Source organism: Pan troglodytes, chromosome 19, assembly GCF_028858775.2.
Source record: "Pan troglodytes isolate AG18354 chromosome 19, NHGRI_mPanTro3-v2.0_pri, whole genome shotgun sequence".
Lineage (NCBI taxonomy): Eukaryota > Metazoa > Chordata > Mammalia > Primates > Hominidae > Pan > Pan troglodytes.
Genome location: NC_072417.2, coordinates 30,170,117 through 30,185,834, shown reverse-complemented (window position 1 = coordinate 30,185,834; position 15,718 = coordinate 30,170,117). Strand labels below are relative to the sequence as shown.

The 15,718-nt window shown below is 46.4% G+C and overlaps 1 protein-coding gene and 1 long non-coding RNA gene across 7 annotated transcripts in view; one reads left to right on the top strand and one right to left on the bottom strand.

Moving 5' to 3' along the window:
- HNF1B (HNF1 homeobox B) overlaps positions 1-15,718 on the bottom strand; it is a 59,122-nt gene that overhangs the window by 12,975 nt on the left and 30,429 nt on the right. For 4 of the 6 annotated variants that reach the window (XM_003315505.6, XM_009432336.4, XM_523618.8 and 1 more), the window contains exons 5-7: positions 11,136-11,296; positions 5,535-5,667; positions 1,608-1,802 (exon numbers count right to left, since the gene is read on the bottom strand). In XM_003315505.6, the coding sequence (XP_003315553.1) occupies positions 1,608-1,802; positions 5,535-5,667; positions 11,136-11,296 (489 nt within the window). The remainder of the gene's footprint in view (positions 1-1,607; positions 1,803-5,534; positions 5,668-11,135; positions 11,297-15,718) is intronic. The other 2 variants (XM_063798667.1, XM_063798668.1) reach the window with 1 other exon arrangement.
- On the top strand, positions 10,058-11,208 carry LOC112206040 (uncharacterized). Its single transcript, XR_002940182.3, has 3 exons — positions 10,058-10,167; positions 10,645-10,707; positions 11,104-11,208. It is a non-coding gene; the product is annotated as an uncharacterized LOC112206040 (long non-coding RNA).

Sequence of the window (15,718 nt, the reverse complement as noted above, 5' to 3'; positions counted from 1 at the left end):
CTCCCGAAAGCATGTGGATGCTTGGCTGTGAGGGAGAGACCAGCCTGCTCTCAGAACACAGGGCCTACCAGGGAGGCCTCCGGTACGGAACGGGAGCAAAGGTCACTGGCCGTTGCCTCAGCTTGCCCTTCTCATGCAGGGAGGCAGGTTATTTCCTGGTCCAGGGCACCATGGGCCCTCTCTTCATGGGCGGCCAGGCCTGCTGGGCCTCAGCAGTCCACAGGTCGCTGGTGACCACTCTCTGACTGTCCCACCCAGGCCTCGCCACTGAGGAAGCCTGGCCAGGTGAAGGGATAGGGTAAGTGGGGAGCACATCACCAGGCTCTGGGAGGAAGGGAAGTGGGGCACATGTGGTCTCAGACTCTGCTACAGGCTGTGGCAGATTTTCAGAAGCCACTAAAATGTGATTGGAATGTGAGATGGTGCTCAGAAACCAGCTCCACAGGCCTGAGCGGGGATTGAGCCCTGAAGATAGAAGGCTGGACTTGGCTGTTCTCCCCCAAACCCACAGCTTATCCGATGCAGCTAGGGAAGAAACACAAACCTCTTTCACCATCATTGCCTTCTAAGAGTCCCTTTATAAATAATCTTTATAATTTTTTATGCTTACCAAACGCAGTTTACCCCTATGTTTATTTCATATTCATAATGACTCTAAATGCATACGATTTCCATTTTATGGATGTAGAGATTGGGCTTAGAGTGGCTAAGTAACTTGCATTAGGCTACATAGCTGGTAAGTATCACAGCCAGGATTTAAATCCAGGTCTGTCTGATCTAAGACTAGTGCTTTATACTGAACACTTCCTTGGGGTTTCTGAAGCAGAGAAGCCATGATTCCTCCCCAAACTCCTGTGTCAGGGGCTATAGCCAGACCTGGCCAGAGGATTGGAAGCCTGGGACTCAGGATGAAAGGCAGAGAAACAGAGGATGGGATTGGATGGGAAATAAGTGGTCGAAAGGTAGGCTTGGGGTAGGTATAGAAATTGGATATGAGAAACAGTCTGTGTGCAGGGATGCAGGGGTAGCAGGGAGGAAGAAACTCTAATGCCCAGGATGGCGTGCCACTGGTATTTTTCACTTGTGTTCATGGTTCTTGATTAGAGATGTTTGGGGTGTATAAATTGGAGGACACGGGACTCTAGAAGATTCTTCTCTTTTAGGGAAGGCAAACAGGATGCAAATTAGATGCCAATTGTGATCATTTGATAATGGCTGCTTGGAAGTTTAGATTGCAAAGGCTAAGTTGAAGTTCACTGGGAAAAGGTGCTGGTGGTTTATGGACGCGATCTTTTCCAGAGGTGTTGGAATGGGAAATTGGCGGTGTGTGTTCCACATGCTGTCTGGCTCCAATTCCCCTTCATCTGTAGGCCTACACTGTCCTCTTCAAACCCTTCCCTGGGAATCTCAGGGGTAGAGAAGAGGACTAGAAAAGGTACAGCAACACTCAAGAGTTATGCTTGAGAAATTGTCTTAGTCGGTTGATCATAGGCAGGGAAAAGTGACCAAGCCAATAAACTTCCGAGAAAGTTCAGACCCAGAGAGGGAAAGTGGTTGGCCACTGAGGGTCCTCAGTGCTCCCTCCCTCCACATGCCCGTGTCCTTACTGTGTGAGTTCTGCAGCTGAGTCACAGCTGCCATGAAGGGCTGCTGGGCCATGTGGCTGCCTGGGCTCTGCTGCATGAGGGGCTGCTGGTGAGGGCTGTGCAGCTGCTGGGGGAACTGGACGGGCTGCAGGGCTGCCAGGCTGCCGGCCACACTGTTGATGACAGGGACACTCTGTGCTTGGGAGGTGTTGAGGCCTGTGGGAGCAAGAGGAAAAGATCAGAGACAGCTCCTGGGATAAGGAGAGGTGGATGGATGCCATCATTTGAGCCCCTGCTCAATGTCCCAGTCACTGGGCTGAGCCTGTTACATAGGAGATTGCATGGGAGGCAAGTGTAAAGAAACGGAGACTTGGAGATGTTAATTTACTTGCTCAAGTTCCACAATGAATTGTGGGTTGGAGATGGGCATTAAACAGATCTGATTAAAGCCTGAGAGTCTCCCAAAGTCATCCTGTGACCTCCCAAACTTAGCTCTCTTGAGGTTACCAGGGCTTTGGAAAAGCTGGCTCTACTTGCCCACTCCATCCATGCCAGGCTGTGAGAGAGGCTTGCCCTGGTGCCCGCAGGGCAGAGTTAAAGATGTCCACACTGAGGCACAGGTTATTGCCCAGATCGGTCTGTCCAGTAGAGGGCAGGAGTGTGCAGGGACCCAAATTTTGACTAAAAACAACTTCCATAGTCCCGGGAGTATGAAGTTGGGAGACCCTTATTTAGTAGACTGTACAAAGACCCCCAGAGAGGTCAGGTGCCAACTCCCTTGACTGTAACAGAGAGGGGAGAAAACACTGGAACTCAGCCAGTCTGCGAGGCGGGCATATCTTATGTGGCAGCATAGGGCTTGTGGCACTAAAAGGACCAGGTTTTAGAAAGAGGAAGTAGTACATTAAAGGTGACTCTTGGCATTTATAGTGGGTCTTCCCATCTTTCTGTTCTGGGGATGTCAGGGCCTCTGTAACTTGGAACTGTGTATCCTGAGGCCTCTTTAGAACCTGGGCCAGCACTCTGAGGATTGGATCCCCTGGTACCCATGCTCTGTCTCCTGCCTGAGAGCGACACGGAGGAAGACAGCTAAGGTAGGATCGGAGTGGGGACAGGACGATCAGGAGAGAAGACACCTGGACCTGCTTCCTGGGGTCGATTGTGTTCCTGTGTTCTTGCTTTCTGGGAAGTTGGGGGAAGAATGGGATGAAGAAGGAATCCAGAAAAAGGTCTGTTTTAGGTGGATGTGGAAGGGACACCTAGAGAGGCTTTCCTGAAATGGAGACGGTTTCATAAGCAGGTTTGTGGGAAGTCATCAATGGAGATAACACAGAGTCCTCAACAATTGCCTACTCAGAACTTTAGCTGATACTGTTATCAGAAACCTAAAAGGCGAGACACCCCTGAGCAGAAAGGACAGGGGATGAATCCTGCTTCTGGCTCTCCTGGGTGGGGGCTGGGGGTGCCACCCTCTGATCACCCTCAGAACAGCACTGTCTCCAGTTCCCCAGGGGGCTCAGCGTCTCCTCAAGCCAGCATCTCACCAGATACCCTGATGACCGTGTTTCCCTTTCCTACCTCCTGCTTATGGTCTCAGTCTCCCAGAAAGCTCCATGAATGTGCCGTTTTTGAGAAATCTCTGAGAGCACTGCTGCTGCTCTTTTTGGGAAACTGCTGCCCAAAAAAGCAAATGATCCTATCTAGAGTGGATGACATTTGAAGGCATAGTTCTGAAACCTGCATGTGCTTCAGAAATCATCTGGGGGAGCTCTTTAACAAACATACATTCCTGGGCCCCACCCAAGACCTAATGAGTCAGAACCTTCAGAGGTGGGGCCCAGGAATCTTATTTTCAATGCAGTCTGTGATCCTGATGTGCCTCAATTCCAGGATTGAGAGCCTCTGATGTCATTCCAGCTCCCTCAGTGGGTAAGTCTTGACCTTTTCATCTGTTTCTGTTTCTGGGCACTGGTTCTTGCTTGGGAAGTATGCTATCCAGTCCAGGGAAGAGATGAGAAAGAGAATAGGATGAAGAGGTGAGAATGAGTACAGAATAAGGAATTGGCCCTGCCAAATAATTTGTTACCACCTTCTCCACGGGCTTCCGCAATTCCGAGGCAGGGCCCATGGTACTCAACACATCAGTCAGTTAAATGAGGATGCCTGCAACCAATTTCTCATCCTAACACTCCATAGTGTAGGTACCTCTGTGTCTCAGCAGTTTTCTGGTGATTCTCACCATTTCTCATGCTCTGTTTACCCCAAGTGTACACAGATATGTACACACACAGCCATCCTTCTGAGGTCAGTGTGCACTCTGGTGCAGCCCATCTGAATAGGAGATTAAGGAGCATCGTGAAATGATAGAGAAATATGAGTAGAGGAAATTAGAAAGAACAAAATGGAAAGATACAGACTAGCCCCAGGGAAAATTTTAATTCAGATAGTATATATATATATAACTGTATGGCAGTGAAAGCTTAGAATGGAAAGAAAGAAGTTAAGTGGGACAGTTTGTTTATTATTTTGGTTACAGAAATAAGTGGAATATCTTCCCCACGGGCCTTTTAATCAAATCTTCTAAATGGCAAACAAGCTGGTTTTAGGTATCTTATCTCATTACAAACTCTGGTATTAGTATAATTACCATATTCCATATACCAGAGGGCCCAGTCAAAAGGCAGTACATTTAAAATGATCATTTATATTGTGAGTTCTCTAAATGCTTCCCCATTCCCATTTTCCTTCTGCCAAAATCAATGCACTGTGTGTCAATTTCCAAGCAGCTAAGGATAGAGTGAGAGCCACACATATTCAATAAATTTGTGTGCCTCCAATGGGCTTAGCCCTGTTCTGACCTCAAAGGATGTGTAAGTCATTCTCTTCAGAAGTGAGAATCCAAGTTCCGACCCTAGCTAAAGCTGATGTAGGGAGAGAAGAGGGAAGAAAGAAAAAGGCAGAAACAAAACAAAGAGGTGGCCAACATGAGCCCTAGACACAAGGAAGGTAAGAGGACAATGGAGCAATACAAGGTTGAAAGAAAGATGACCAATGTGTTACCCTTAGATCTCTCCCAAGACATCCAGCAATACATCCAAGGGTCACAAAGATGGTTTTGAGAAACAACGACACCTGAGCTGTCATGGTGAAGCTGGAAATATGCTGAATACTCATCAACATTAAAACTCTCAAAGAGATATCCACAACCACAGTTCCCTTCAGCCTTCTCATGCCTCAAGATGGCCCATGTATGGGAGGGCACAGGCTTGCTATTGAATATGAGCCTCCTGGAGCTGGAGGGACCTGATCCATCTCCGTGTCTTCAGGCGTGTGATGTGCCAAAGCAAGCTATTTCTCCTTAAAGTTTTCAAAGCTCTCAGATACAATGGCAGTTTCCCTCTGGATACTCCCTTGGTGTATTTTCACTGCTGGCCAAGGAGATTTCATATACCACACAAAACTCCCCATTTAGAAGGAAATCTGTCATTCTTACTTCATCATCACCAAACAGAAAGAACCTCCTGAAAAATCTACCACCTACTTAGTGATAGGAATGAACTCAAGACAAAGTGTAAGCTACGATGTTATACATATTCATGCTTTAGAGATTTACAAGCATGTTCATATTCACTGTCAGTTGATCACTTTAACAACCTATTTTATAGATGAGGACATTGAATCTCCTGAAGGTTCAATGATTTGACCCAGGATGCACAGCTGCTAAACTGTGACCAGGATCCAAATCCATTCCACAATTTTCTCTTGTTTCAGGCTAAACAATCCAAATATTGGATTTAAGGAGACAGATGAGAAACTAAAGAAGTTAAACCAAATCTACTAGTCGTGGGTGAGTTTGAAGGAGACCTACAGTTATTTTTCACCACATTAATTTGCTTCCCATTCTTCTTCTCCCTGCCCCCAAGTTTTCCAACCAAGAATAGAACTTACTTTGTGCAATTGCCATGACTCCAGAGAGGGGTGTCATGATGAGGTTTTGAGATTGCTGGGGATTATGGTGGGAGAGGCTGTGGATATTCGTCAAGGTGCTGACTGGGGGCAAACCTCCTCCTGAGACTGAGATCTGATGGAGAGAAAAAAACATGAGAAACATGGGTGGACTTGGACCACAGAGAGCAGTTTCCAACATGATGTGACTTAGCGATTCCTTGGCATGACTAGTTCTCAAATTCATTCCTTCATTCACTCAATAACAATTATTGGCTGGGCATGGTGCTTCACCCCTGTAATCCCAGCACTTTGGGAGGCCAAGACAGGAGGACTGCCTGAGCTCAGGAGTTCAAGACCAGCCTGGGCAACATGGTGAAATCCCATCTCTACAAAAAAAGAAAAAAACACAATTATTAAGTGTCTACTGTGGGACAGACACTATTCTAGGTGCTGGGGATAGAGCAGTAAGTAAAACAGACAGTGATCCCTGCCCTCATGGTGCATCTATTGTTGACTGTCTGAGTTACTAGCCAGCTTCAGAAATTACTAAGGGTTGGGGGAGATTAGCCATTATAAGGTTTCTCTACTTTTTCCACATCTCCAGTACACATTACAAAATTTTTTTTCTTTTTTGGTCAAGGATCCTATATTGTAATCACCATTATATTTTAATGACAGATTAGTATGAGAAAGCTACTGATTTTGGTGTATTTACTTTGTACATGACCACTTCACTGAATCCTACTAGTGTCTTTTCCTCATTGATTTTTTTCCAAGTATGTAATTGTAATACAAGCATCTGACGGTAACAGGGTCTTTTCCTTGCTAGTACTGATATGTCTACATGTCCTATTGTATTGCTTAGAACTTACAGTATTAAACAATAACAGCTGTAATAGATGTGCTTATTTTGCTTCTGATGTTATCAGAAATGTTTCAATGTTTTCCCATTAACTCTAATTGTAATTATAAGGGTGCGATCAGTTTTAAAACACATCTACACTTTTTCCATGATACATTAGTTTACTACTTATAGTTTCAAAATAATTTTTTTCTTTTTTTGAGGTGGAGTCCAGCTCTGTTGCCCAGGCTGGAGTGCAGTGGCGTGATCTCTGCTCACTGCAACCTCCGCCTTGTGGGTTCAAGCAATTCTCCTGCCTCAGCCTCCCGAGTGGATGGAACCACAGGCACCTACCACCACGCCTGGCTGATTTTTGTATTTTTAGTAGAGACGGGATTTCACTATGTTGGCCAGGCTGGTCTTGAACTCCTGACCTCAGGTTATGTGCCCACCTCAGCCTCCCAAAGTGCTGGGATTACAGGTGTGAGCCACTGTGCCCAGCCTCAAAATAATTTTTAAAGTTATTATGAAGAAAGGACTGGCCCCTCTTATTCTGAACCCAGGCGTGCTTGAGAGCATCAGGAACCCCGAGAGGTGCTTTAGGGTTAGGATGCACCAGATGTCTGAGTAACTCAACTTTCCTTCTTCCATCTTTCACTTCCCAGAGCTTTTCAGACGATAGCTCTCCCACCAGCACCCAGGTAAGATGCTATCTCCCACCCTGCCCTTCCGGTCAACTCCATAGTGTCCAAGGTTAATTTGAAAAAGAAAGAAAGCAAAAACCAAACAGGTTTGTTTGTGTTTTTAAAATAAGCATCAAGAAATGAGTTAGGGGGTCACATGACCAAGAAGGAATTCTGACCACATCAAACAAGAGAGAACCAGCCTGTTTGCTGGACTTGTTTTTCAAAATACCAGTCATTAAAAAAAAAAAAAAAAATCCGTAGCCTGCCCTCAGACTGAATCTCCTGGGTAATGTAGTTCCTTTGGAGAAAGTCAACCAAGTGACAGTAATTTCTCTGACATTTCAGCATTTGGTTAATGGTATAAGAGAAGTGTGGAGGCCAATGATAAAAATAATTTAAATGTGTGTGACTTTAGGATTTGTAAAGTGCTTTCACTGATTGTCCTTAATAGATAATGACACAAGTAGGGCAGGCATTATTACTATCAGTCCCTGTATTACAGATTAAGAAACTGATCTTCAGAAGAGTTGAGACTATTTCTATGTCACTTGACTCAAGAGAAAAAGCCAGAGTTAAAATCCAGTTTTGCTGGAGCTTAAATCTTATCCACTTACTAAGTTTGGGCAACCTTGATCAAGTTACTTCCCATTCTAAAATGCAACTATTATTTTTAATTTTTTTTTTTTTTTTTTTTTGACACAGGGTCTTACTCTATCGCCAAGGCTGGAGTGCAGTGGCATGATCACAGCTCACTGCAGCTTCGAACTCCCGGAATTAAGCGATCTTGTCACCTCAACCTCTGGAGTAGCTGGGACAACAGGCATGCACCACCGTGCCCAGCTAATTTTTTTATTTTTTGTAGAGACAGGGTCTTGCTGTGTTACCCAAGCTGGTCTTGAACTCCTGGGCTCAAGCAATTATCTTTCCTCACCTCCCAAAATAGTGGAATTACACGTGTGAGCCACTGTGCCCGGCTACAACCATTACTTTCTATTTGGCTCCTGGACTGATGGAAGCTAGGGCACTGCTAAGGATATCAGTGGTGATCCTTACATGATAATTTGGAGAGCCTGAATTATATTAATGCTGTCATTTATGGTCTCTTCACTATGCTAGGTTCTTTATATACCTATAATCTATAAGGTTGGTATTATTATCCCTATTTCATAGAGAAGGATACTGAAATTTAGAGAAGTTAAGAAGTGTGCCCAAGTGGTAGAATTGGGGTTGAAAGCAGGCTATCTACCGCCACAGCCTGAGCTTTTCACCGTTAGTACATACTGCTTGATACTGTGAAAGTATCCAGTATGTGCTTTGCTTTGTTCTTTCTTTCTTTCTTTTTTTTTTTTTAAGGTTCGACATGCACAGACTACAACCCTAAACCTGGCCAGTTTTTTGTCAATGCGTGACATTTGGGCATGGGGGTGGGTAGGGGCAGACAGTACAACAGAGAGTTCAAATGGATTGGCTTTATTTCCAAAACCAGTCCTTGGGGAAAGATTTCAAGGCACGTCCTACTGAAAGTCAGCATGCAGAGACTGTCATTCCTAGAACAGGGCTGACCCAAAGAACAACAGTGCTACAAGCAATCTTCACACCAACCCTATGACGTAGGCATCATTATCCCCCATTTTACAGATGAAGAAACTGAGGTTAAGCAATTTGTCCACACTACTGCTGGTGAATGACCGAGCCAAGACTTGCACATACTGGTTCCCTTCCCTGCATTCCTTTTTAACCATACTCCACTCTTGCCTTGGGGGACCAAGATCCGTGATGGACATGTTATTATATTAACAAGAAAACAGACTCTTGAATTTGGGCCTCTGATGATAGTGACACAGCACATGCACTAGGGTGTTGGAGACAAGAGAAAAGCCAGGCCCTGCAAACAAGCTTCCAGGTGTTTGCTAACATTGAGGTGTGCAGTCTTGGTCAATCATCAATCCAGTAACACACTGCCCAGTTAAAGCACTGCTGAGCAGAACAGGAAGCAAAAAGCGTGTCCACAGGCTGCATTTAGAGCGGCCCTGGCCTGGGTGAGGCAGCTTGCGTCTTAGAAGGAGGAGTGGCAGAGCTCAGTAGGAAACCCCAAGGACCTTCAAGCAGTAAGAGCTGAGACCTGGAAGGTTCTTCCACACTGAGAAGTCAAGACCTCTTCCATAAGGCACCCTTCTCCATGGAAGCCTGGGTAATCCTTAACCCTGACTTGTTTGGGACACTCTTGAGAAGTCAGAAAGACTTGTCTGTGCCTCTCACAGGTAACTGACACAAGTGGTTCTTCATATGGAGAAGAATCTTTCTTAAGGGATAGGTGGGAGTAGGAGAAGGGGGCTGCAAAATGCCTCCCCCAGGGATGCCCTTTCATTTTTGTTTGCAGAGACCACGACCAGGGCGAGCAGCTCAGGTCCTCTGAAACCAGAATTGGCCGGGTCAGCGCTCCCCTCAGAAACCACACTTTGTTTTTCCTCCAGGGAGCCAGGGACTCGATCACCTGTGACTCACCGTTTCTGTGTTGCCTACACAGCACACACGTCAAGATCTAAAATGGCCTCTGCACCCTGTTGCCCTCACCCATCCTGGCCCCCACTCTGGGAATGTGTGCAGCTCCACCTTCAGCATGAAAGTCAGGAACCTGCGGCTCCTCCCTCCCCTGAAAAACAGAGCATGACCCAAAGAATAGAGCTTTCCATTCTCTACCCTTGCCAGTGTCGTAATGCTCCTGTTCTCCCATAAGCCACTCTCTCCTGCACTTGTGTTGCTACAGGATCAGAACCTAATCCTAATTAGAACCTAGTTTTATTTATTTTATTATTATTATTAATTATTATTTTTTGAGACACCCGAGTCTCACTCTGTTGCCCAGGCTGGAGTGCAGTGGTGTGAACTCAGCTCACTGCAACCTCCGCCTCCCAGGCTCAAGTGAGCTCCCCGCCTCAGCCTCCCGAGTAGCTGGGATTACAGGTGCATGCCACAATTCCTGGCTAATTTTTGTATTTTTTTTTTTGATAGAGATGGTGTTTCGCCCTGTTGTCCAGGCTGGTCTCAAACTTTCTGGCCTCAAGTGATCCACCTGCCTCAGTCTCCCCAAGTGCTGGAATTACAGGTATGAGCCACTGCACCTGGCCTAGAATCTAGTTTGATGTAGAAAATTCAAATTCAAATTGTGCATTCTTCACCAAGTGTGCTAAACTTGCATCTGGGTGTGGGGCTGTGGTTACGGATATAGAAAACTTCATTTAATGAGAATGATATTGACATTAACACGACAACAACAACAATACTGCAATTTATTGACTATTTCCTATGGCAAACACTGCAGAGTATTTCTCAAATGTTATCACGCTCATGCCCCCACCAAGTCTATTGTTACCGCCCCCATTTTATAGATGAGGAAGAGATCATAAGTAGTCGAGTAACCTGCTCAGGCTACACAGCTATTAAGAGCTGGAGCTGGGATTTGAACCTGGGCCATTGTAACTTCAAAGTTGGTGTTTCTCCCTCCCTAAGCATCGCCCCACCCCATCTACCATTTGTGCTGTGATCTTCGCTGTCATGTGTCCCATGTCTTTCACTGTTCCAGTTCAAGAAGCTTCTCCCCATCGCCTCCTATCCACTACATCCTGACTTGCTAATGACTCTTCTTGTGAGTACCAAGGGGATGGTAAGGAGGAAGAGGGGGCTTGTGTCAAAGTGAGGTGCTCTCTAAGTTAAAAAATTGGCTTTGGAGGCCTTGGGGGGAGGGATGAATGAACATTTTATCAACACAAATGTCATTGGCAAGCCCCAAAACAAACAGTGTCCCACCGGGCTTGCTCCTTTATGAGGCATTCAATCAATAAAAAGAGAGCAGAACTCTGTCAGATTTATTGGCTGGGTTCAAACCGAACACCTCTTCTACCCGCCAAAGGCTGGGTCACCAGCACTACCTCTCCTTTCCAACTCTGGACAGCCCTCATTTTCCCCTATGGGGCTACAATGGTTCATTGTTTGAGGCAGGCCTTGTGAGAAGTTGTGTTTGTTTTGCCTCTTATCTTATCAGCTCCAGAGCGACAATGGCCCAGGTGTACTCACCATTTTACCATCAGGTGAGAGGAGATTGTGGCCTGGGTCCAGGCTGGCTGGGGAGACCTGCTGTAAAACCGACTGGCTGGTCACCATGGCGCTGTTGCCATGGTGACTGATTGTTGAGGAGGAAGTGACCTCATTGTTTCCCTGCTGGCTGTAGCGCACTCCTGCAAAACAACACAAACCCAATAGGGAACATTAGTGCCACCAGGGCCCTGGAACAATGACTCGGCACCTCTTGTTTTCAAGGGTGGGTAATAAGAAAATAAAGTTGCTTTCTCCTCCCCTGTCCACCCACAAGAAATATCGGCTGATTTTCTCCAGGGTAAATATGGCATGTTCTCTATTTAATTCTAGAATGTAAGCGCCATGAGGGCAGGAAATTTTTATCTCGTTTGTTTTGTTCACTGATGTATCCCCAGTGCCTTAGCACTGAATAGCCACTCGGTAAACTTCTGATGAATAAATGAATGACTGGATGGATTCTGTTTGTTATTGCTTCCGCACAGTTCTTTGAGGATTTGGGGGTTGAGACTAGCCTTCTGTTACTGGCTGGAGTATTTTTTATTCTTTAAAATGCCTTTTAGAAATGTTTCCCTGGCATCTCTCGTGGTGCTGCAAAGTATAAGTAGACCCATGTGACGAAGAAGAAGCCCTTGTCCAGTGACCCTTGAAAGAGCCGTAGCTTAGGCATCAGTCTCTCTGTGTACCACCTTTGTGGCCAGGCCCAAGAGGTCAGGGGCACGGACACAGGCAGAGCAGGACAGGGATGAGGCTGCGTCTAGGAGCTAGGCTGTAGAACTCACATTCCTTTGCTGGGGGTCCCATTTGGCTGCCTTCCAGGGCACAGGGAAAGGTGTGTCTGCTGGGAGGTGGGGCAGGCAGCACCACACACAGGCAGATGTGGATGTTTAGTAAACCACTGGAGTTTGCTCTGCAGGGGAAGGGTAGAACCAAACATGTTTACAACCTCGCTGCTCTGACCCTCCCTCTTGCTCGGGAACCAAAATGGAGGTCTGCTCTCAGGAAAGAAAAGTTCTGGACAGAGATCAGGCAACTGAAGGAAGCTAAAAGAACGCCTGGGTCCAGTTTGCAGATGGAAATTCTGCTTGATGTGCCCATGAAACAGTCAAGGACAAGGTTGGGGGTACATGGGGCATCTCACCCCTAAGCTCAGTGCTTAGAAAGACAGTGTTCTTGTTTTTGCTTTGGATTTGACAAAAAGGTTTGGAGAACCCTGTCCTGCAGAGACCAAATGCTCTAGGCATGGAATTATCTGGATAAGTGGACCAACTCTTTAGCTGCACGTCTTCCTTTGCCCAGTTTCCCAAGATGAACCATCCCTGTACACTGATTCTGTTGTTGCTCTTTCATCCACCGACCCCCTGCCCTAGCTAGAGCCCCACCTTCCAGAGGAGGCTACAAAGATCCCCCAGGGGCCAGGCACACTGCCATAATCAGTGTCATAATCTGCCTCTAATTCACTAAGATGAAGCTTACCAAGATGAGACTAGATGAGCCCTAAGCCAGTTTTCCTTGGATCTTCCTAAGGACTTTACCCAAGGCCGATATGACCTAGAGCTTAAGAGGGCTGGGGAAATAAACAAAACAAATGCTAAAGCTGGGTTCTAACCTTCAAGAGCAACTTGTCTGAGTATGTAGTGGCTTGACGCTTGCTCTATGAGCCTTTCTATTGGCCGTTTTCCCCATTCTTTGAATCAAGGAGCTGCTAGTGGGGGTGGTGGTGACAGTGGGATGGCGCTGGCACTGGTGTATTGGTTTAAGGCACTACATTTTTTGGGAAGGACAGAAATCATGAAGTTAAAAGGAGGAACAGCGTTCAGCTCCCCAAGTCAACAGCCGGTGCCCAGGCCCCTGTTCTCCTGTGCACCTATTTGCAGCCCCCACGTCTCCTGTTTGCCATCGATGCCATCCCATTGGATTAAATGGGGCCTTCTTTCTTCACATCTGCCACCCAGTTCCCAGCAGGATGCTTCCAACAGTTCAAAGTGTTGTTACATGAAAGAAGAAAGAGATTTGAACCTTATGAGCTCTGAAGGCAGAGCCAGGTTCAATGGAAAACAGGGAGGCAGATTTCAAATGAATAACAGGAAGAATTTTCTATCAAGGAGGGGCAGTGGGAAGACTATGGACTCTGCAGCTAAACCAACTCAGGTTCAAATTCTGATGCTGCTCTTAATAGATCTGTGATCATGGGAAAATTACTTTCCCTCTCTGTGCCTTTGTTTCCTCTAGAAAAATGGAGAGAATGCCTCCTCAACAGGACTCTTTTTGGATTAGAGGTAACATCTATACAGTTTCTTGCAAAATGCCATATAAATGGCAACTATGGGTGGGGATGCTGTGGGGAGGAAGCTGGTATAGGAATGGACCCCAAGATATTTGCCCTAAGATCCTAGAATTCTCGATGGCTTAGGACAGATTCTAAACACTGAATGGAATTATCTTTCCGTAGAGAACAGTTTCCAAAGAATCCTACCCTGGCAGAACCACTGATGCTTTGCCCTGGAAGCAACTTGGGAGAGAGGTCTAGCCGCTGCCCTCTTGCTCTGTTCTTTTGGAGGAACTGGACTTCACCCTGTTTTTCTCCTGCTTTCTCTGACTCCCTAACCAGCTATTTACCTCCCCGAGAGGCTCTGCTCCTGAGAGAGTGGTGATAACGCTGGGAGTCAGGTGTGTTTTCACCTCCCAGCCTGTCCCCATCATCGATTCAGTCTCAAGTCAAACAGTCTCTGGATTTAGCCTATTTAATTTGGCTGACGGAAAAGGGCCAGCCCTCTGATGATCAAATATGGGTCACAAGGAGGCTTCTCCCCTACCAAAGGCTACGCAATTATTTATTTAAAAATAATTAACCAAGGATTTCCGCAGGAAACAAAAGGCTTCTTTACAAGGGAGCATGTCAGGAGAGACTCAAGAGCCATTTGTTAGAATCCAGGCAGCATATTCCAAGGCTGTTGTGGTTTTTACACTTTGTTTTCTCCCCAACAAAACTTTATTATATAAGAAATATAACGGTGGAGCTGCTCTGTCAAAAGACAGAGGAGCCTAGACCTTTGAACGTTCCTTTAAAAGCCCCTGGTTAAGTGATAGAGGCCTGGCTGGAAACTGGGGGATCCCTGTTTTAATCTCAGCTCTGCTATCAATTTCTTGGGTGAGCACTAGCTTCCTCATCTATAAGCCAGAGGACGGCCCACTGTGGGGAGGGGGCCATTGTCACAGCAGTGTGATGGGAGCCAGGCACAAGGCTGCTCATCAGCCCCAGATCCACCTGCAGCTGTTCCCACGATGCTCCTCTCACCAAGCATGTGGCAATCACTGGCCCCTGAGAGGGTGGCTGTAATCAGCCAGCCATCTTATGAGGGGGCGGGGTGGGGGCGCATCACAAGGTGTACACCAAAAATAGGTGCTCTTGTTAGAGGAAGGAGAGGCCAGTCCTCCTATATTTCAAAAACTCAGAAGAGCACTTGAAGTGAGAACAAAAATAAGTGCAAAGTGTGTAGGCTCTGGAGCCAGGTGACCTGGGTTTAAATCTTGGCTCTACCCTGTAAGATCTGTGTGATCTTGGGAAGTTACTTAACCTCTCTGAGCTTCAGTTCCTTACTGTTAACAATATCCATCTGTCAGGTCATTGGGAAGAGAACGGAATGAGTTAATGGATGTCCAAATACCCAGAGCATGCTGGGCACATAACAGTTGCTGAAAACACGTCAATTCCTCCTACTTTGGCACTGTCTTTGTTTAAAAGACATTTTTAGGAAGGCTGAGGTCATGCCACTTTATTGAGCACCTACCATGTGCCAGGCACTGTGGTAGGAAGCATTAAGAAATGGAACAGCATCTTCCCTTCTTCCTTCACCAATGCAAGTTCTTAAAGTGAACATATGACAAGGGCTCTGGTTTAATATTGATTAACAAAAGATGCCAGGTTAATAGCCACAGAGGACCCATAGGAGAAATGACAGGGGCAGATGGTAGCCATTCACCTTCCACTTACTTCCTAGCTCAAGCCACTCACTGGCCCCATCCCCATTGTTGGCTCTATGAACCACAGCAAGTGTGTCCAGCAGCAAAAGCCATCCAAGGTGGAGTTGAGACATCCCTGAGGCCCTGGTGAGTAGATCATCTACTTTCCTCTGTTCCTAGGCATCAGCATCATGGGTGTTGGGCTATTCCTGGATACAGACGCAGATCATTTGGTTTCTATCCAATATGACTGGTCAGAAGTGCCAAAGGCATGGCACAGGTGCATGGTTCCAAGAAGCCAGCATCCTTGCTCTGCCTTCCTGTGCCAGCACCGTCTCTAGGGTCCTTTCACACTGCTGCAGCCTGGGATATCTTTCTAAAACAAAGTCACACCATGCCTCTGCTCTGCTTGGAAACATCTCATGGCTCCTCACTGCTTTCCAGAAAAGCCCCAACACCTGAGACTGGCAGAACTGGGCCTTTGTGATTCGTCTGTTTTATTTGCATTATCTCTCACCACAATCTTAATGCATTTCTCAAATGGCCTGACCATCTCCTGCCTCTGCACCTTTGCTGTTTCCTCTGCCTGGAAAGCATCTCGT